Source organism: Dasypus novemcinctus, chromosome 3, assembly GCF_030445035.2.
Source record: "Dasypus novemcinctus isolate mDasNov1 chromosome 3, mDasNov1.1.hap2, whole genome shotgun sequence".
Classification (NCBI taxonomy): domain Eukaryota; kingdom Metazoa; phylum Chordata; class Mammalia; order Cingulata; family Dasypodidae; genus Dasypus; species Dasypus novemcinctus.
This window is the reverse complement of record NC_080675.1, coordinates 152,500,348-152,522,639: the sequence shown is the minus strand read 5'-3', so window position 1 is coordinate 152,522,639 and position 22,292 is coordinate 152,500,348. Positions and strand designations below refer to the sequence as shown.

General features: G+C 35.5%; 1 protein-coding gene across 1 annotated transcript in view; it reads right to left on the bottom strand.

The window, feature by feature from the left end:
• Positions 1 to 22,292, bottom strand: part of ETFA (electron transfer flavoprotein subunit alpha) — an 89,366-nt gene that overhangs the window by 51,094 nt on the left and 15,980 nt on the right. The window contains exons 3-9 of the mRNA XM_058294583.2: positions 19,270 to 19,351; positions 19,089 to 19,171; positions 14,689 to 14,788; positions 13,548 to 13,658; positions 12,808 to 12,909; positions 11,519 to 11,587; positions 3,891 to 3,973 (exon numbers count right to left, since the gene is read on the bottom strand). Coding sequence (XP_058150566.1) covers positions 3,891 to 3,973; positions 11,519 to 11,587; positions 12,808 to 12,909; positions 13,548 to 13,658; positions 14,689 to 14,788; positions 19,089 to 19,171; positions 19,270 to 19,351 — 630 coding nt within the window. The remainder of the gene's footprint in view (positions 1 to 3,890; positions 3,974 to 11,518; positions 11,588 to 12,807; positions 12,910 to 13,547; positions 13,659 to 14,688; positions 14,789 to 19,088; positions 19,172 to 19,269; positions 19,352 to 22,292) is intronic.

Genomic DNA, 22,292 nt, shown 5'->3' with positions numbered 1-22,292 from the left:
TACAATGGGAGAAAATATTTGGAAGCCACTTAGACAATAAGGGTTTAATATCCAGATTATATAAAGAAATCTTACAACTCAACAACAAAAACACAAACAAAAGACTTAAATAGATTTTTCTCCATGGAAGATATAGACAGTCAAAGAGTGCATGAAAAGATTCTCAACATCGTTAGCCACTAGGAAAATGCAAATCAAAATAAAATTGAGGGGAAGCGGAGTTGGTCCAATGGATAGGGCGTCCGCCTACCACATGGGAGGTCCAAGGTTCAAACCCAGGGCCTCCTGACTCATGTGATGAGCTGGTCCATGCACAGTGCTAATGCACACAAGGAGTGCCGTTCCACGCAGGGGTGTCCACTGCGTGGGGGAACCCCAAGAGCAAGGAGTGCGCCCTGTAAGGGGAGCAGCCCAATGTGAAAAAAGTGCAGCCTGCCCAGGAGTGGCGCCAAAGACATAGAGAGTTGACGCAGCAAGATGACGCAAAGAAACGCGACACAGATTCCGGGTGCCACCAACAAGAATACAAGCGAACACAGAAAAACACACAGCGAGTGGACATAGAGAGCAGACAACTGGGGTCCTGGGGTGGGGAGGGTGGGTAAGGGAAGAGAAATAAAAAATAAATCTTAAAAAAAAAAAAATTGAGGGGAGTGGATATAGCTTAGAATGAGGTCCTGAGTTCAATCCCAGGAACCTCCTGAAAAAACACTGAGTTACCATTTCACACCCAATGGCTACTATTAAAAAGACAGAAAAGTACTACTGTTGGAGAGGATGTGGAGAAATAGGAATACTCATTCATTGTTGGTGGGAATGTAAAATGGTGCAGCCATTGTGGAAGACAGTTTGGTAGTTCCTCCAAAAAAAAAGTCAAATATAAAATTACCACATGACCTGGTAATCCCACTTCTAGGTATATATGCAAAAAAATTGAAAACAGGTACTCAAACAGATATTTGCACACCAATGTTCACAGTGGCATTATTTACAACTGCCAAAAGATGGAAGCAGCCCAAGTGTCTATCAACCAATGAATGGATAAATAAAATCTGGTATATAGATATTATCTAGTCATAAAAATGAAGTTCTGATATATGCATCAACACAGATGAACACCGAAGACATCATGTTAAATGAAATAAGTCAGAGACAAAAAGTGAAAATATCATATGTATCACTGATATGAAATTAGAGTAAGCAAATACATAAGAGTCAGAAGCTAGAATATAGGTTACCAGGGCTGGAATGGGGTTAGGGAATGGGGAGTTAATGCTTGTTGTACAGTTTCTATTTGGGATGGAAAGGATTGGGTAATGGATGGTAGTGATGACAGCACAACACTGTGAACATAATCAGCAGCACTGAAATATATATTTGAATGTGGTTAAAGGGAAAATTTTAGGTTGCATATATGTCAGTAGAATAAAAATTTTTTAAGACCCCAAAGTTGTAAAACACAGTGAACCCTAAAGTAAATCATAGTCTATAGTTAACAGTACAATTATAAAAATGTTCTTCCATCAATTGGCACAAATGTACCACACTAATGCAAGGTGTTAAAAATAGGGTGGTATATAGCTGTCTTTTATGAATGATTTTACTGTAAACCTAACTTTAAAATAATAAAAAAGAAAAAACAAAAGAAAACAAAGGAAGGCACAGGATGGGAAAAAATATTCACAGTATGTATATCCAACAAAAAATTTGTATGCAGGATATAAAGAACTCCTACAGGAAAGCGGACTTGGCTCAACCAGTAGGGCATCTGCCTACCACATGGGAGGTCCGCGGTTCAAACCCCAGGCCTCCCTGACCCATGTGGAGCTGGCCCATGCGCAGTGCTGATGCGTGCAAGGAGTGCCATGCCATGCAGGGGTGTCCCCCGCGTAGGGGAGCCCCACACGCAAGCAGTGCACCCCATAAGGAGAGCCGCCCAGTGCGAAAAAAAGTGCAGCCTGCCCAAGAATGGCGCCGCACACAGGGAGAGCTGACACAACAAGATGATGCAACAAAAAGAAACACAGATTCCTGGTGCCGCTGATAAGAATAGAAGCGGTCACAGAAGAACACACAGCGAATGGACACAAAGAGCAGACAATACAGGGGGGAGGGGAAGGAAGGGGAGGAAGGGGAAGAAGGGGAGGAAGGGGAGGAAGGGGAGGAAGGGGAGGAAGGGGAGGAAGGGGAGGAAGGAAGGAAGGAAGGAGAAAAGAACTCCTACAAAGAGACAATAAAAACATGAAAAACCCCAATTTAAAAATTAGTCAAAAAAAAGGGGGGGGGTCAAAAACTTGAGCAGAAACTTTAAAACAAACTTCAAAGAGAAGCCTTAAAAAAATTCACTATTTTGAAATTGAGTGAATATCTGATGACACAGGACACTGAGATACAAAATATTTAAAATGGATGTGACTATCACTTTTGAAATATATAAGAAATACATTTTCTTCCACATAATCAAGGTTTATGCCTGAGAATCTTATTCATTGAAAATGTATATGACCTAAGAAATATGAAAGTCATTAGATATTGTTCACATTTTTCCCTTTCCTTTTTAAATTTATAACATATATATCATAACATTTGCCATTTTTAACTGTACAAGTCAGTGGCATTAATTACATTTACAAAGTTGTGCTACCATCAATTTACCAAAACGTTTTCATCATCCCAAACAGAAACTCTGTACCCTTTAAGTAATAACTCCGCATTTCCCCTTTCTTCAGCTGTAGGTAACCTTAATCTACTTTCAGGCTCTATGAATTTGCCTATTCTGGAAATTTCATGTTAAGTGGAATCATACAATATTTGTCCTCTGTGTCAGGCTTAGCATAATGTGTTGATGGTTCATCCATGTTGTATCAGAAGTTCATTCTTTTTTATGGCCAAATAGTATTCCATTGTATGTATTTCATTGTATTCCATTGTATGTATATACCACATTTTGTTTATCATCTGTCCTGGCATTTAGGTTTTTTCCACCTTTTGGCTATAGTGAATAACACTGCTAAGAATCTCAATGTACAAACGTCTTTCAATTCTTTGAGGTACACACCCAGGAGTGAAATTGCTGGGTCCTATGGTAATTCTATGTTTAACTTTTTAAGAAACTGTTTTCCACATTGGCTACACCATTTCATATTCCCATCAGCAATGCAGGAGGCTTCCAGTTTCTCCGTATCCTCCCCAGCACATGTTATTTTCTGTTGTTTTAATAGTAACCATTCTAGTGGGTATGAAGAGGTATCTCATTGACATTGTGATTCAACTTTGATACCAAAATATTCTACCAGTTTTCTTTAAGTTCTGGATAGAATTAAACAAAGAATATTCTATTATTACTTATCCATATGGATCAGAATATTCTGAATTTTATACAACTAAACAAAATACTGAAAAATATTATATGTTCAGGAATATATGAGACTATAACTGTTATTCATAGCTCCCAATTTTGAATTGTATGTTCATTAAAATGGGTTCATTGTTCTTATTGAATGATTTTATAGTTAAAGGCTATAGAAAATAAACATTACCAATCTGAACTTATAAAATCCACTTAATAATAAACTGTAGCTCATCAGTTTTACATTTGGTATTGTGATGACTTCATTTAACAAAAGTGTTCCATTGCTTTGAAATTTTTGAAAATAGGTACTAGATTTAAGAACTGCTTAGCATTTTATTGAGACCAAGAAATCTGCAGACCTGAAGGGGGGAAAAACACATATTGCTTGTGAGAAGGCAGACACATTCACCATGTCAATGGCTAACTGTTTAGGAACATTTGAACAGAACATAAATCACTGAGATTTATGTTCTAACAAACACATACAGTTCTCCCCATAAAATTTTGCATGGCATATTTTACTGCAATACATACTTACTGGTGCTACTATTTTTCCTGTCTGTCCAACTTGCATGTCATTGGGTACAAATCCAGCATCAACAGCAGCACGGGATGCACCAACTAAGAGGAAAAAATATTTGTCATTTTGTTCAAGCTCGATTATTTGATAACTATAAAGAAAGATACATTATAAAACAGAAATTTAAATAAAATACTCCCCCCAAAAAAAATTCCTGTGCTGCTGACTGAAAATTCTAAATATCAACTCTGAAAAAGCAGGCAATGTGAAGACAGTGGCAGAGATTGGAGCCATGTGGTCACAACTCCAAGAATGCTGAGGCAGCCAGAACAGATTCCCCCTTACAGCCCCCAGAGGCAGTGTGGCTCTGTCAGCCACTTTATTTTAGACTTTTGTCTCCAGAACTGTAAGAGAATAAATTTCTGTTGTTCAAAGCCACCAAGTTTGTGGTAATTAGTTACAGCAGCCACAGAAATCTAATACAACGACTGCCTCACCCACCAAGAAAGGTAAGAGTACTAAAATAACAGATTTTTCTTTATTTTGCTCACTGGCATTTCCCTAACAAATAAAATAGTGCTTGCCACATGGCTGACACTCAACACATATGTGTTGAATGAATGAATGAATGAATGAAATAAACATCATATATCAAATATACACAAAACCGCTTTTTGAGTTTCTAGGTTTTTCTTGTCTTTATATCACGTAATGTATATACCAGTAATGGTTTTGTCTGATAAAGCATAATATTGACCTTAAACCTAGAAACTCAAAAAGCGGGAGAGAAAGGATAGAACTGGCAGTGGTGGTCAGGGATGACTTCAGTCTTCTGTATAATGTAATGTTTGAGTTTTCTATAAGAATATATTCATGTAGCATTTTGTAATCAAAAACAATCTAAAATGTTTTAGATCTTTCTGATTTTTCAAAAACATCATTCCATTCTCAGACATGAACTTTTTTCTAAAAAAATGACATGAAATTCACAGAACATAAAATTAAACATTTTAAGTGAACAATTCAGTGTGCCATTGGGTACATTCACAATAGCATGCAAACACCAGGTCTATCTACTTCCCAAAAGGAAACCCTTTACCCATTAAGCAAGTACTCCTCATTTTTCCAAGCCCCTGGCAACCACCAATCTGCATTCTATCTCAAAGGATTTACTTATTCTGAAATAGGTAACATTTTGAGTCTGGCTTCCTTGACTTCATGTTTTTGAGGATTCACATTGTAGCATGTATCAGCACTTCATTACTTTTAATGGCTGAACACTTTTCCATTCTATGTACATGTCCCAATTTGTTTACCCATTCATTGCTGACAGAAATGTAGACTGTTACTACCTTTTGGCTGTGGTGAATACTAAGAAAACACTTGCCGTATTTTTTGAGCACTTGGTTGTAATTCTTTTGGGTTTACGCCTAGTAGAATTGCCGGGTCATATAATAATGCCATATTTTACTTTTGAGGAACTGATAAACTGTTTTCCACAGTGACTGAATCCATTTGCATTCCTATCAACAGCAATGTATAAGGGTTCCAATTTCTCCACATCCTAGCCAACAGTTGTTATTTTCTGTTTATTATTGTAACTACCACAGTGGTAGCTCATTGTGGGTTTTTGTTTGTTTTGTTTAAATACATTAAAAATTTTTATTTTATTTTTATTTCTCCCTCCCCTCATTGTTTGGGACCTCCCATGTGGAAGGGAGGCGCCTAATTGATTAAGCCACCTTCACACCCTGCTTGTGGTATCTCTCACTGTGTTTCCTCACTGTGTCTCTTCATTGTAGCAGTTCATTGCACCAGCCTGCCATGTCAGCTCTGTCTTGCTCGTCTTCTTTAGGAGACACTGGGAACCAAACCACAGACCTTCCATGTGGAAGGTGGCCACCCAACTGCTTGAGCCACACCCACTTCCACTGCAAATAACTAATAACTAGTAGAGTTGCCCCTCTTCACGTGATTGTTGGCCATTTGTAAATCTTCTTTGCAGAAATGTCCTTTTGCCCAGTTTTTTAATTGGGCTACTATGTTTTTATTGTTCAGTTGAAAAAATAATTTATTTTAGAAACTAAACCCTTACCAAATATTTGATTTGCAACTGTTTTCTCCCATTCTGTAGGTTTTTACTTTCTTGATAATGTCCTTTGATATATAAAAGTTTTTAATTTTAAGTCCAATTTATTTTTTCTTTTGTTACTCATATAGCTATTAACAGTTGCATTCGTGTGATAAATTTATTAGAATTGATGATCCAATATTATTGTTGTTATATTATTAACTAAATATTAGGACTCACACTTTGTGTTGTATAGTTCTATGGGGTTTTTTTTCCTTTAATTTTTATTGGTAACATATACAGGATAAAACTTCCCATTTTAACCACTTTTAAATATACAATTCAGTGGTATTAATTACATTTTCAATGTTGTGCTTCCATCAACACCATTCATTACCAAAACCTTTCCATCACTCTAAACCAATATCTGTACCAATTAAGCATTGATTCCCCATTCCCCACCTCATCCCTGCCCCTTCTAATTTGTATTCTACTTCCTGGCTATGAATTTGCATATTCTATTTATTTCATATAAGTGAGATCATACAATATTTTTGTCTCTGGCTTATTTCATGCAACATGAGATCTAAAGGTTCATCTATATTGTCACATGTATCAGAACTTAAGTCCTTTTTATACCTAAATAATAGTTTATTGTATTTATATACCATATTTTTGTTTACCTGTTCGTTCACTGATGCATACTTGAGTTATTTCCAACTGTGGCAATTGTGAATAATGCCGCTATGAACATCAGTGTTTAAGTACCTGTGTGAGTTCTTGCTCTCAATTCTTTGAGGTCTAGACCTAGAAGTGGGATTGCCAGGTGTAGCAGTTTGTTATTGTTTATGAATTCCAAAAATAGATATTAGATTATGTTTGTGAACTAGTCTGTTTCTCTGGGTATATTAAGTTGTATTAAATTCAGAGATTTCACTTATACTCGATTAAATAATGATTAAGGCCTTGATTGGGCCATGTCAGTAGGATATTGAGTCCCTACCCCTTGGTCCCCTTGGTGGGTAGGGGACTCACAGAGAAAACCACATGGCAGAGCAAAGAGTAGTTTTAATACTGGACCACCAGGAAGTAAATACACAGAGAAGCAGATATGTGAGGAAAGAGAAACAGCCCCAGTAGACACAGCAAAGGCCCTAGGAAGAGAGACAAGCTGTTTGCCTGGTAGTTTATAGCTGCCTTGTGGAGAGAGCAGAATAGCTGAGTCCAGAGAGAAATAAGCCCCAGGAGAGAAATGAGACTTTTCCCAGCCTACAGCTGATACTGGAAGAAGCTGGGACCATGGAGCCTTGAAGGGAAGAGGAAGCCTAAACCCTTACAGACATTGGCAGCCACCTTGCTCCAACATATGGCAACAGACTTTGGTGAGGGAAATAACTTACACTTTATGGCCTGGTAACTGTAAGCTTCTATCCCAAAAAAATACCCTTTTATAAAAGCCAACAGAATTTTGGTATTCTGCATCAGCACCCCTTTAACTAATACATGGGGACATATGATAATTCTATACAAAAGTTTCTGAGGAACCTCTATAATAATAGTTGAAGATTTCACTCTACCACTTCATCAATGGATGGAGCATCTAGACAGAACATCAATAAGGAAATGGAGAATTTGAATAATATTATAAATTGACTAGACCTAAAACATAAAACACTGTACCCCAAAACAGCAGAATACACATTCTTCTAAATGCACACAGCTCATTTTCCAGGATAGACTAAGATCACAAAAAAAGTCTCAAATTTTAAAAGATGGACATTATACAGAGAGTCTTCTCTGACCACAATGGAATGAAATTAGTTCAATAACTTTTTTGAAGAACTGGAAAATTCACAAATATATGGAAGTCATATAACATATTTTCAAACAATCAGTGGGTCAAAGATGAAATCATAAGAGTAATCAGCTTAAGAAACACAACATTTCAAAACTTATGAATGCAGCAAAGGCAGTGCTCAAAGTGCAATTTATAGCTTTAAATATTTACATTGAAAAAAGAAGAAAGATCTCAAGTCAGAAACCTAATCTCACAACTGGCAGACCTAAAAAAAGAAGTACAACAAAACCCAAAGAAAATAAAGATTAGAGTGGAAACAAGTGACAGAATTAAAAACAAATACACAAATGGAATGAAACAAAAAGTTGGTTCTTTGGAAAGACCAATAAAAGTGACAAACATTACACAGAATGGCAAAGAAAAAAGAGAGAATATGCAAATAAACTAAAATCAGGAATGAAAGAACATTAGTAGCAACTTCAGAGACATGAAAAGGATTATAAGACAAACACTGGGGAAATGCAGATCAAATAAAAATGAGATATCATTTCATGCTTTACAGAATGGTCATTATAGAAAAAAAAAGAAAAGAAAAAAGAGAAGAGAAGAGAAGAGAAAATAGAAGAGAAGAGAAGGAAGAGAAGAGAAGAGAAGGAAGAGAAGAGAAGAAACTCCCAGTGCTGGAGAGGTTGCAGAAAAATCATAACACCCTACTGTTGGTGGGAATGTAAAATGGTGCAGGCTCCATGCAAGGGAGTTTGGCAGCGCCTCAGGAAGCTAAATATAGAACTGCCATATGATCCAGCAATCCCACTACTATAAATATACTCAGAAGAACTGAAAGCAAGGATGCAAACAGATATTTGTACACTGATGTTCACAGCAGCATTATTCACAATTGCTAAAAAATGGAAACAACCCAAGTATCCACCAACAGATGAATGGATAAACAAATGTGATATACAGAATATATATACATATATAAGTGTGTGTGTATATATGTATATATATATATACACACACACACACTATGGTATACTGTTCTGCTGTAAGAAGAAATGAAATCGGGATTGATATGACAACATGGATAAACCTTGAGGACACTGTGTTGAGTGAAATAAGCCAGATACAAAAAGACAAAAATTGTATGGCCTCACTAATATAAACTAAATTAAGATGAGTAAGTTCATGGAGTTAAACTATATAGTTTACTAGAAGACAGAATGAGGGTTGATAAGGGGGAGGTGATGCTGAATGTATGTAGAACGTTTAATAAAATGGATTGTAAATGTGTGGAAATGGATAAAGTTGATGTTAACACATTATAGTGAGTACAACTAACACTGCTGATTCATAAATATGAATGGCTGAAAGGGACAGTCTAGGGAGGTTAACTTCAATTGAAAGACAGCTAAAGGATAATCCAGTGATTTCACTGGTGGATGATGATTGTGGTTAATAGTAAAAATACAAGAATGTTCCTCTATTACAAAGTGTTAAGAATATGGAGAACATGGGGAAAATGCAACTAATATAATGTATAGACTATAGTTAACAGTAATATTATAATATTTTTACAGCAATGGCAAAGAAGGTACTATATCAATGGTGGGGAAAAAACACCAAATAAAAGCTGTGGACTATAGATAGCTGTAATACTATGATGATGTTCTTTCATCATTTGTAACAAATGTGTCACAACAATGTAAGGTGCTGGTGGTGGGGCAATGTATGGGAATCCTATATTATATGCATGATTGCACTTTTAAAATTTGAAATTAAAAAAAAAAAATTAGGTTTACAAAATAGTATGTGGGGAAACGGACTTGGCTCAACAGTTAGAGCGTCTGCCTATCACATTGGAGGTCCCTGGTTCAGGTCCAGGGCCTCCTTGACCTGTGTGGAGCTGGCCCACACACAGTGCTGATGCGCGCAGGGAATGCCATGCCACGCAGGGGTGTCCCCGGCGTAGGGGAGCCCCACGCTCAGGGAGTATGCCCCGTAGGGAGAGCTGCCCAGTGCGAAAGAAAGTTCGGCCTGCCTAGGAGTGCGCTGCACACACAGAGAGCTGACGCAGCAAGATGACGCAACAGAGACATGGATTCCGTGTGTCGCTGATGAGAATACAGACGGACACAGAAGAACACACAGCAAATGGACACAGAGAACTGATAGCTGGGGTGTGTGGGGGGGGAGCAGGGTAGAGAAATAAATTTTTTAAAAAAAGATCTGCACAAAGATTTAAAAAAATAATAATATGTGGATGGATTAAGTGTAAACAAAGAGATAATATATAGACTTAGTTCTCTATAAATTTCAAATAAGTTGAGAAATAAAGGAATTTTTAAAAATAAATTAATTTTAAAAAAATTAAAAGTAACACTGAAACCATTAAAAAGAAAAAACCACCTGCTTTTTCTTTTAGGTGCACCAGCAATTAGGGACTGGGCAAGGACTGTACAGTTTGACCACAGTTCCAACATGGGTCACTCTGGTCTTGGGGACAGCTTTGTATGCACATTTTATGCTATATCACTAGGCCCCACCATGGGTCTACATGGCCTTGAGTCCCCATGTCTGAATGTGGTGGAACTCTAAGTCACTGCCCTGGGTGTGGTCAGTGACCGCAGCAGGAGGTGCCAAGGCCAGAACACTGGCACTGTGCGTCTCTTAAGCCCATACTGAGCATGGTGGAGTGCTTCCAGACTGGAAAGACTGTGCCACTCCCCTAACTTTTTTCTTATTTTTTTTTTCAGGGTTTTGTTTTCTTTCTTCAATTCAGCATCATGGAGTCCTTCACTATCCTCTATTGTTGAGAGATCCAAGCAAGATGAGTCTGCCCTTTTGTCTGTTTCTAAAGGAAAAAGTTCCTGGGGATGACTTTTGCCACCATCTTGATCCCATCAAAGCACTTTTAATAAAGGTTACATCTTTCCTATAAATGTTTAACTACAATTTTAAAATAATTTAAAATGAATATCCATTTGTATGAGAGATTTATATTAGACAACCAATAAAGAGAAAAACCAGGTAATTCCTGAATCTGAAGTGGGTATCAAAGCTATTTAAACTTTTTAAAAATGAAACAACAGCTAGGATGTGGCAACTATAAGCAAATCACATAAATATTAAGAAACAAGGACATCTTCTTCTCTTTTAGTTTCCTAGACGGCTCCAAACAAATACCATGAAATGCTTTGGTTTAAACAATGGGAATTTAATTAGCTTACAGTTAGAGTCTGGGATAATATCCAAATGAAGCATCAGTAAGGCAATGCTTTATTCCCAAAGACTGGCTGCTGGCAATCCTTGTCTCCTGTAACACATAGCAAAGCACATGGCAGCATCTGCTGGTCTCTCCTTTTTCTTTGGGTTTCACTAATTTCAGCTTCTTGTTTCCATGGCTTTCTTTCTGTGTATTCATTCCATGGATAGAGGACTCCAGTAACAGCATTATGACCCATGCTGAATGAGGTGGGTCACACCTGAACTAAGGTAGCCTCATCAAAAGGTCCTGCTTAGAATGGGTTTATACCCATAAGAATGGGTTAGATTTAAGAACACATTTTTTTGGAGTACATACAATTTCAAACCACCACATCTTCCTATACTATTTACTTTGAAGACTAAGAAAAACTGTTTCAGAGGAAAAAGCAAAAATTATAGAAAGCACAATAATTTGCAGCCTTGAGGACCTGATAGGTAAATGAAATAACAAAAAAAAAGAATTTCCAAAAAAAAAAGAGAACAATCTTCTATTAAAGAAAATAATTTTACCTGCAGCATGTAGTTGATCTGCCAAGTCATATAACAACTTAAAGTTCTCTCCACTCTTCAAACCCCGACCTTGTTTAAAAAAAAAATTAAGCAAATATAAAATACATTCTATAAAAATTTTGCTACTTTGTATATCTGAGTGAATTTTCATATTACACAACTGCCATTTTAAGCTTACCAACTCCTCTATAAAACATTCCTGAGTTTTTCTAAGCTACTCTGGTAACTGTACTTACTCTTATACTTCTCCTACAAAACATTCAACACTACTGAAATTAACTAACCAACCATGTAATTAGGCTTTTATATCAGTCTTTCCCACTTTAACGTCAGGGTCCATATCTGTCTTGGTGATTGCTATATCTGCAGTACTTAGAAAATTTCCTTATCCATAGTAGATGCTCGATAAATAGTTGCTGAGTAACTGAAAGAAATTACTATTTGAATTGAGGTCATCCCACTAGAACTTATACTGCTTGTGCAAAAGAACACCCTGCCTTGTCATCTTTGCTTCTCCAGCACTTTGTACAGGGACAGGCATAGAACAGACACTCAATAAACATTTCTTTAACAAATAAATGAATAAATGAGTCATATATATCTTTTTGAAGTATTAAATTATTTCTTCTCAATGGCAATGGCAATAAATGTCTGTCTGGAAGCTTAATTATTTTCTATTTGATGTGCTTATGTTTAATTTGGAAAGATTTAAAAGTAATAGTGGTCTGTATTTTTTCAAAAAGTAAGCTGGGTTATTAAAAAGTCATTTTAATTTTTTTAATAACAAGCATGTTATGCAAGAAGAAGCAAGTATTATGCAATATTCAGAGTTCTGGTATTAAATATGAAGAAATTTTCAAAGAATTATCTGCAGAGACCTGAACAATCTTGTATGTCTTTCAAAGTAAAGGGCAGGAATCATGTAAAACGGCCCTAAGATTGCAACTAGCTCATTCAATGATTCAGAAGAAGCCAACCATAGTCTGCAGATTAACATAAATCAGTCAACAAAATAGATACTAAATTGAAAAGCTATGCAGATGAGAGCTGTACCATGCTCCCCCTAGTGCCAGTGATGCAGATTTGCAACAGAAAGCCCAAATTGTGTATTATGCTCATAATTTCAGCTTCATTTTCCTAATTGGTAAAATGGAAATAATAATTGCCACTTACCCTACTTCTAGTATTTGAAAAAACCTTGTGCTCCTCTGAAATAAATACTAATAAAATCAAAACATTACAGCTTTATACCATCTTTTAAAATTAATAAATTACAATATAGTACTCACCACCAGATACCACCACTTTGGCACCAGTAAGTTCTGGTCGATCACTTTTTGTTAATTTCTGGTCAAGCCATTCTGATATCCCCACTGGAGAAGCACTTGATGCTGCATACATTGATAAAGATAACAAAACAAGCCTATGATTTTAAATTTGATGATCATAATTGCTTTTAAGAGAAACACACAAGCACATATTTCCATGAAATTGTTAGTTAACTGTGAATTTTCTGTGCTCCTAATCTCATTCCCTCTGATTTGGAAACAGTAAAGAGATCAGATTTCAGCCTTCACCTCATAAGCTGTATGAATTTTGAGAAGTAATTTAATTTCTGAATCTACCTGTAAAACTGGGATAACTCCCTCTTTGTTGGGTTCAAATAAGATACAGTATATGTTAAAGTATAACATCCTCTATATATTTATTATTTTTAATTCTTCTATTTTACTTAATCTCCCAAGAATTATAGAAATAGTGACGAGAGTAAAAAAAATTGAATATCAATATAACCAATTAACCTTAATGGATCCTCTCTCTCCCACCTCCTTGATCCGCCAAAGCAACTATCTTAATACCAATATGATACAAAAGAGATGTTATAAATATTTCTTATTATTCTTACATAACCTTGGGAATATCATTTAGATTGGGCTTTCAACTATTCTGCACTAGAAATTTAAACAAATGCAGCTACTTCTCCTAATATAATTTGTGAACTAAAAATAAAAAGCAAACAAACACTCACCCTTTTCTGAACTGGCACTACCTCCACTTGTTGGTGCAGCTTCAAAAGATGTTCCTCGGACAGAAAACACCTTCACTTCTTCATTACATTTCACTGTACATATAGCATTTCCTGAAATACACAATTTACTTTTTTAAAAAGCAGAACCATTCAAAGGCAACAAAACGAGTATTCTTTGGAGGCTACGAATTTACTTCACAAAGACAAGGAAAGAAAATAACTGTGGACCATGTGTTTTCTATTTCTACCAAGTATAGGAAAAAGAGGACCATAAAGTGAAGAAACTTATCAGCAGATACATGTATAACTCAGATTTCTTTAAAACCAGGACAGATGCTAATCTGCCCAGAAGCTAGAAACTGGAACAAGGCAACCATCCTAAAAAGGTATAATCTCCCTAAAATGAAAATAAAACTTCCTTCTCTAAAACAATACAATCAGTAACTCAATAATATGAGCTACAACAACTAATTAAGAATGAAGCTCCTATGCTTGCTAAGGGAGGAAGATAAAGGGCATAAAGGACAAGAAGTGCAGATGTGCCAAGATTTTAAAAGGATTTGAGACATTTCTTATGGATTAGCAATCACATTAAGAGTGACCTAAACTATGACCAAATATTTCCCCTCAAACATTACTGAAGATGAAAGGTCTGATTTGAGAATTGACCGTTTATATGGAAACACACAACTTTAATCAGAAGGAACAAAGAGTTCACTGCCTTCTCCAGCCCCACTAGAGACCAGTTTTCTTAGCAACAGATCAATCAACTCAAGAGACAGTGAAATGAATTTCTTAATGCAGATGGAAATGGAGTAGGAAAAGCAAAGAAGATTGAGAACACTATAAAAAAAGTTTTGCTTTCCTGGTGCCACTTACAAAATATATGAAATAGTGAATGTAATTTGCATTGACCACTGGAAAAATCTTACTTTGCAAACTGAATGACCAGGCAGGAAAGAACTATGCTCTGGATCTATCAGAGAGCTTGCCATTTCATAAGCAATTATAAGATTTTCTCAGAAACCTGTAAGATCATCCATTTTAAGCAATGATGTGGCTTGTTTTAAATGCCTGATTAATCTCTGCTTTTAAAATTTACTAAGATTTAATATATTGATTATTTTCCCTGGGTACTCACCTGCATAAATAGTTCTCACAAATGTGTCAGGTGACTTGATCGCAATGATGTCAGATATTGGGGCAACATCAAGTTTGGCTGCTATTCTAGGCAAAAGGTTCTAAAAGCAAAATAAGCTGTGAGTTATACACATACATGCTGAATGATGGCTATAAAGTATTGAAAATTACAGTCTCTAAATACATATTCTGTAGAGATTTTAATTAAAATATACTCATGTACTTTAGAGATACTACAACTTCAGTTTTTTGGAAAGCCTTTGAAACTAAATGAGACCCTACTATTACTCTAATTACATTAGAGTTTTGAGATTTACAGTAAGTAAAGCCCCTTAATTCAATATATTGAATTATGAGATAAATTTATTTGCTTTAATAAATCCACTTACAAAGAATGACAGTTATGGACTATTGAATTTAGGTAAGAAAGGTAGAAAAAATAACTCAAAGTATATGATAATTCTCAAACAGTGAGAAAGACTATATACTTGTGAATATTTACTTAATGTATATGAAAGAAAAAATTTCAAAGTCAATATTTCATCTTTAAAGCCATCTGATGTTTGATTAAAAAAAAATCAAACGTAAACTAAATAACCATCAATAAGGGACAGGTATATAAATTATAGTCCCTCTAGTTTATCCATATAATGGAATACTATGCAATCACACACACAAAAAAAAAGAATGAGGAAGATGAAGAACAGTCTGTTTAGTATACATAAAAAGTACATATTTTTCCTTGTATGTGCATATAACCTCTCTGGAATAGACACATGTGACAACTGCTCTCACTAACTGGACTCCTAGAGAAAACCTCCTCAAGTCTCAGTTACCTCACCTCACAATGAAGGGAAGAGAATTCTTACCTTTTTTTTCCAAAATTCTGACTCTAGAGCTCTAAAAATGAAAAGTCAGTGAAGACTGAAAATCCATACTTTCTAGACACAAAAGATCTCCTAGACGATAATATCATTAACCTTAATACTGTATAATCACCAATAAAATGAAATGTTACTTTCATTAGACAGGAATTCTACTTCTACTTCTTTCTACAGAGCTTGCTCCATGGCATCTCTAGAACTTGTTCCACGATACTGCCTCCAGGAGGCCTGCTCTCAAAACAACATTATTTAAGTTACTCTCCCTACCCCAGCCCCAAACCCTCCGTGCTCTCTAAGAATTCGCCCAGGAATATATATATGTTATATACCCTCAAACAGATTTAAAAGCACCCCAAGATATTCTGTTTCCTCTATTTATTTTGTGTAACCCTAAACCATATCTAATAAGTGGTTATACATAAATTGAAACTAACAAGTATTGAAAGCTTGAGTCAATATCCCTCTTGCCATATCTCCAACAGGAAAGGTTTCCTAATTTATATTACTACATTATATAGTAAACCTTTGCCAACCATGGTAGAAAAGGTACTAAAAAGTATCATAATTTGAAAAACCACAATTAGAAAAAATTAAGACCCCCACAGAAAATAAAGAGCTAGAGAAAACAATTTAAATGCCATTAACCATAGTTCTAACTTGTAAGTAAGAGGTTTAGAAGACACCTAATTCCAAAGCAATCAGTATTGAAAACCTGCTTTAGCCTTTTTCCTAAACCATGTTTTTTTTCCCCAGCAAATTTTTTTATAGTCTTTTTTTTTTAAAGATACATAGATCACACAAAATGTTCCATTAAAAATATATAAACCATGGTCTTAAAATATTCAGGAAATACTACAGGAATACTGTTATCTGGCTGAGCAGATTCTCCTACAGATTTTATGTTATGCAGACTGTGTCTCTTTTTAAAGTTTTAGAACTTTCTGAATTGCTTAAAATTTGGTATCTTTTTCACTTTTATTATCTCTTGTTTTATTTTAGCACATCTTGAAAATAAATTACCATGGTGCTTAATGGTTTATGTTTTCCTGGTCTGGTGTTCCATTTCAAAGAGAGGGTGGGATAGTAAATAAATCTGTATACTAGTCAAGAGTTTTGACCATATGGTCTGAGAAGCGGGTAATAACTATCATGTTCTTTCCATCTATAAAAAAGATAACAGATTTTTAAAATTACAGCACACCAGTATAAAAGTATTTTTAAAAAAAACAGTATAAAAGGATAAATCATAGTTAGTGAAGGACTGTTATAGGGCAAATTGTTTTCCTTCATCTAATGGACTCCTTCTCATTTGAAAACCTTTTAGCACCACCTATTAGGAGACCCTTGTTCTCAAAATCCCAAATATCACAACACAGAAATCAAGTCCAGAGTATTAAAATCTAACTGTTAAGATCCTTTATTTATCTAACAATCTTTCAGGAGAACTGGTATCACAGAAACTTCAGACTACTGAAATTTTTTAACACATCTAACATAGAATCAAAATTCTCAGAGATGAATGGTTCATAAAGATCTTTTAGTTCAAAGCTTATATACTGTAGTGATCCCTTTTACCATACCCCAAAATACAGTATTTGGATGTCAAGCCTCCAACTTAATTACCTCCAGGGAAAGGGAAACCTATCATAGAGAAAACTCATCCCACTTCTATCAATTACTAAACCCCATATAAAAAAAATGGAGCAAGTTATAATCATCTGCTATGTGGCAATCTTACAAAAGAACAACTGTTCATTAAACTCGTGTGTTTACACTATAGGCTAAAAATTCTGTTATTGCCCAGAAATTCATCAAAAGTCATTAATTAATATTAACTTTAAATGAAAAATGTTTATGAGTTCAAAATGATAATTCTAGGGGTAAAAAACAAACAAAATTTACATGGGTGATTGTACAAGGTCCCTCCATGTCTTGAAGTAATTGCTCATGCCCAGAGTCAATACTATACCACAGATAAATATTCACCAACTACTCAATTTGCAAGAAAGAACACACATGAAATTGTCATTGTACTCAAAAGAGTTAGCTGACAAAAGAACTCATATTTTGTTCCCCAAACTCATATTTAAAAATCAATGGTACACACACAAAAAAATTAAAAATTTTAAAAAATTTTTTTAAAAAATTACAAATGGCAACAGAATTGTGATTTAAAAGGGAAAAAAGTCAACTCACGGCAATTCACAGAATAAAAATAAATGTAAATGTATGAAAAGATGTTTGATCTCACTTGCAATCAGAAAAACGCAGAACTACACAATAAATAACTTTTTACCCATCAGACTAGAGGTTATTAAAATGTATAATACCAGTATTGACAAGTTACCCTGAAATGCATCTTTTAGGAGAGCACTGGCAATATATCTCAAAGTTTTAAATACTCGTAGTCTTTGAACAAGTTACTTCACTGTAGAACTCTATTTTAAATAAATACTAGCATACGTATACAAAAATGTATATACAAGGATGTTGCCTAGCAGTAAATCTCATAAATACAAAAAAAATTAGAAAAAAACTAACTATCCTTCTTTAGCTAAATATGCCCCATAAAAAATGAGACAGAAACATTATGAGCTAATATCTTCAAGACATACTCTTTAAGTAAAAACCACTAGCCACAGAACAACTCATGCTATATTATCCCATTCTAGAAGTAAAAAAATTTGTACACATATTATAATTTTTACATCCATAGAAAAAGTCTGAAAAGAATGTACAATTTTTAGCAGTTGACCTCTGAAGAGGGGAGGGTGAATTGGGGATATATTAGGGGGACTTTGATGCCCTACTCTGCACACTGTTGAATCATATGCATTCTTTACAATGAGAATATATATTTTACAACTTATTTTGTAACTTTAAAGAAAAATAAACGCTAGAAACTGCAGCTTATTAAGAGTGGAATAAAGGAAAAGGGAGTTGGGATAATACCCAGGCCACAAAGAAAGCAAGACAGACCCACGTACATATTCCACCTCCTAGGCTCCTCCTCCAGCTTCACAAAGACCACTACCCATCTGCTAGCACATTCACATCCTTTCTTCAGACATCTTACAATGCACTTGATCAGATTACAGCTTTCTATACCCTGAGGATATCTTCAACCATCTCACAGCCTTTCCCAAATCCCCCAAGTAGAGGGAATTTGGTCTTTCTAAATATTCATCAGCCATACAAATAAACTATCCCTTAAGATGTGTTATTTATACAAATGACTTTCTCTTTCAAACACACACAGAATTTAACTTGGTTTTCAAACAAAGATAAATTTAAAATAATAGCCTAAGAGAATTTTATCCAACAAAATTTGAAAACTTAGAAATGGCATTTTTTACAGAAATTATGATAAAAATGTGAAAGAATAAACTCTAGCAAAACTACATTAATTCAGAAAAATCAGGATCAACTATCTGAACGGTCTGTGTACATTTTCTGCCCAATGAAATCTAACCCTTCTAAGCAGTGACATCAGATTCCACATTCTCAATCTTCTTACCTTTCCAAAGGCAGATGCTCCAGCACAGATATGTGTGTAACTGAACTGCTTATGAGTTGCCAAAATCAATGGGGTCAGTTCCTCTGAGAATTAAGCACATTTGATAAACACATTTCATAATATTCTCATTTTTGTACATTCAGGCATAATTAGACACTTCATTTCTACTGGAAAACCTCACCTGCAAGAAGGCCTTTGTACATATCATGCTGAGCCACAAGAACTTTTGCTACGCCTGCTACTTTGCAGAGATTCTGTGCCACCTGTGATTAAAAGAGTTTTTAATTATCCATCTAACAGAACTACATAAATAGAGCCACCACCACAAACACCAACAGAGCATACAATCTCAATGGTCAATGTAAAAAATGATCTTAGAAAAAGACTTACTAAGGAATAAAAAATATATTCTTTAACAAGGAAAATCTTATGCCAATTGATTTTACTGCCACCTGTCTTTACAGAAGCCAATTAGAAAGGATCTTTAGCAAATATTCCTGACCTGAAAAAGAAAGTACTAACCAGTAAACCAAAATCAACATGGGTCTCTCTTCAAATTTAGGAGTAAACTGTGCTCTCTATTTTGGCTCAAGGCAAGTGCAATTTCATCATTTTAGAAGAGGTAAAAATGAGGCAATGGTTAGGTCTTCTCTCACAATAAAAGCAGAAAACATTTTACACTTAGGGTTTCCTAGAGGTAAAAAACAGGACTTAACCATCCTGGTGTACAGGCTATCATACTTTATTTGGCAATAATAATGTCTACTGATTTTCAAATTAGTGAACATGGGCAATACAGAAAATCTTAAGTACCAGCCCATTGTCAACCAATTAGTTCCTGCCCTGGTACATATATTAATCTATGAAAATGCAAAATAATTTCTATTTTAATTCCTCATTTTTCTTCTTTAGAATTAGAATGGGGCTCTAAGAAAGCTTTCCAATCTCTCAGATTTTCTGTATACAGAAGGCAATTAGAATTTCCCTTTCTAAAGATCCTTAATTACAGCATGACTGGTTTCTGCTTTAGCAGTCACCTCAATCATGTTACTGTCTTCTGTCTCTAGCTCTATGCTGATTTGCTAACTCGCTGATTCACTGATGAGCTGGCATAAAAGGCTGTCCCCCTCAGTGGACTCTGAGGTCGCAATAATTCACTGCAGAGAGGATAGAGTGCAAAAGTACCTCTGGAGGATTAAAGTTCAAGATGGTGAAATAACATGCTTCAGGGCTCTGTCCCCCATAAAAGCTATGAACAGCCAGCAAGAACTGGCAGAAACTGACTGCAGTAAAAAGGCAAGCCAAATCAAGAAAAAGGCTTCTGAAAAGAGGAAGGATCTCCTGGTACCTTGACTGGCCCCTCCCCAACCCTTCACCTTCTTGGCACAGAGCCAGCCCATGCTCCCAGTGTAGATTTCTGGTCCTGGTTTCAGATGGAGCAGAGTAACCCTCATGAATATACTGAGAGCATGGACGTCTGACCCAATCTGTCTGGTAGTGGTCTGATGGCGTCACCATTCCAGAACTCACCATGCATTAAAAGGCAGTTCACAGAACTCTCCTACAGAACACTCTCTGTGGGAGAGCGCTCAAGCCGTGCTGCCTTGGGCAACATAAAAGGAGCCTCAATAAGAGTAAGTGCTGATTTCTCACTGGAAACTACAGAGGAAAGAAGGCAGTGGGATTCCATATCTATTAAAGTGCTGAAAGCAAAACATTGCCAACCAAGAATTCTATATCCAGCAAAACTGTTTAAAGAATGAGGGAGTGATTAAGACATTCTCAGATAAGCAAAAGCTGAGGAAGTTCACTAGACAGGTCCTATAAGAGATACTAAAGAGAGTTCTTCAGGGGAAAGTAAAGGAACATAAACAATAGATTGAAGTCACAAGAAGAAATAAAGATTTCTGGTGAGTTTAGCAACATGAGTAAATGTAAATGCCAGTTCTATCATGTATTTGGTTTGTAACTCTACTTTTCACTTCTTATAGAATCTAAAAGGCAAATGCATAAAATGTAATGATAAATCAGTGGTCTTGGACTCATAATATACAAACGTGTAATCTATTACAAGACTACATGAAAGTGAGGGAACTGGGGTTATAGGAGCACAGTTTGTGTATGCTATTGAAGTTCGGTTGGTATCAAAGCAAACGAGATAGTTATAGATTTAGGGTGTAAATTTAGGCCCCATGGTAATTACAAAGAAAATGTCAGAGAATATGCAAGCTCATAGAGACAGAAATTAGAATCCAGGTTTCTTTGTGGGGAGCAGGGATAGTTAATGCACAATGGGTATAAGGTTTCTGTTTGGGGTGATAGAAAAGTTTTAGTAATGTAAGGTGGTAAGGGTACTGCAATAATGTGAATTGATTAATCCCACTGGATGGTATGCTTGGGAGGGGTTGAGAAAGAAAAGTTTATGTTGTATATATGCTCCCACCAAAAAAAAAAAAAAGAACAACTACTAAAGAGACAATGACAATTAAATGCAATTCATAATACTGGGTGAGATCTAGCAAGGGAGGAGAAAAGGCCCAAACAAACATTACTGGGATATATGAAAAAAATTGGAATATTGACACACTAAGCTTTTTATCAATGTTAAATTTCTTGAACTCAATAACTACACTTAAGGTAGTTATATAAATGAATATGCTTATTCTTAGGGAATGTACATAGCAATATCAAGGGTTCAAGGAACATGAAGTATAATTCAAGTGTTCAGAAAATAGATTGATAGATAGGCAGATGGATGGATAGGTAGGTAGGTAAAAGGCAAGACAGAATGATATGGCAAATGTGGCAAAATGCTAAAATTGGTAGATATGGGTATCTGGTGGGTAGAGCTATGTTGGAGATCCCTGTGTGAGGCTTGCATTATTTTTGTAACTGTCCTTTAAGTTTGAAAGTATTTCAAAATGAAAAGTTTTTTTTAAAAAGAACTCTGGTAAATCATCAGATTTAAGCCAAGTTTTTCACCAGCAGACTAGCTTATACCACAGAAGCCCTCACTATCACCAATTTATTCTGGGTGCATCTGTATTTAGCTTCCCTAGCTTTAGGGGAATTTCCAATTAAAATACCCCAGTTAATTCCAAAGAGCTGTATACAAGCCTGTAATATAAAATGGAACAGAATTTTCCCATCAAAAACTCCTGGCATTACTTAAAAGGATCAGTTGCTGCATTTGATGTTTATCAT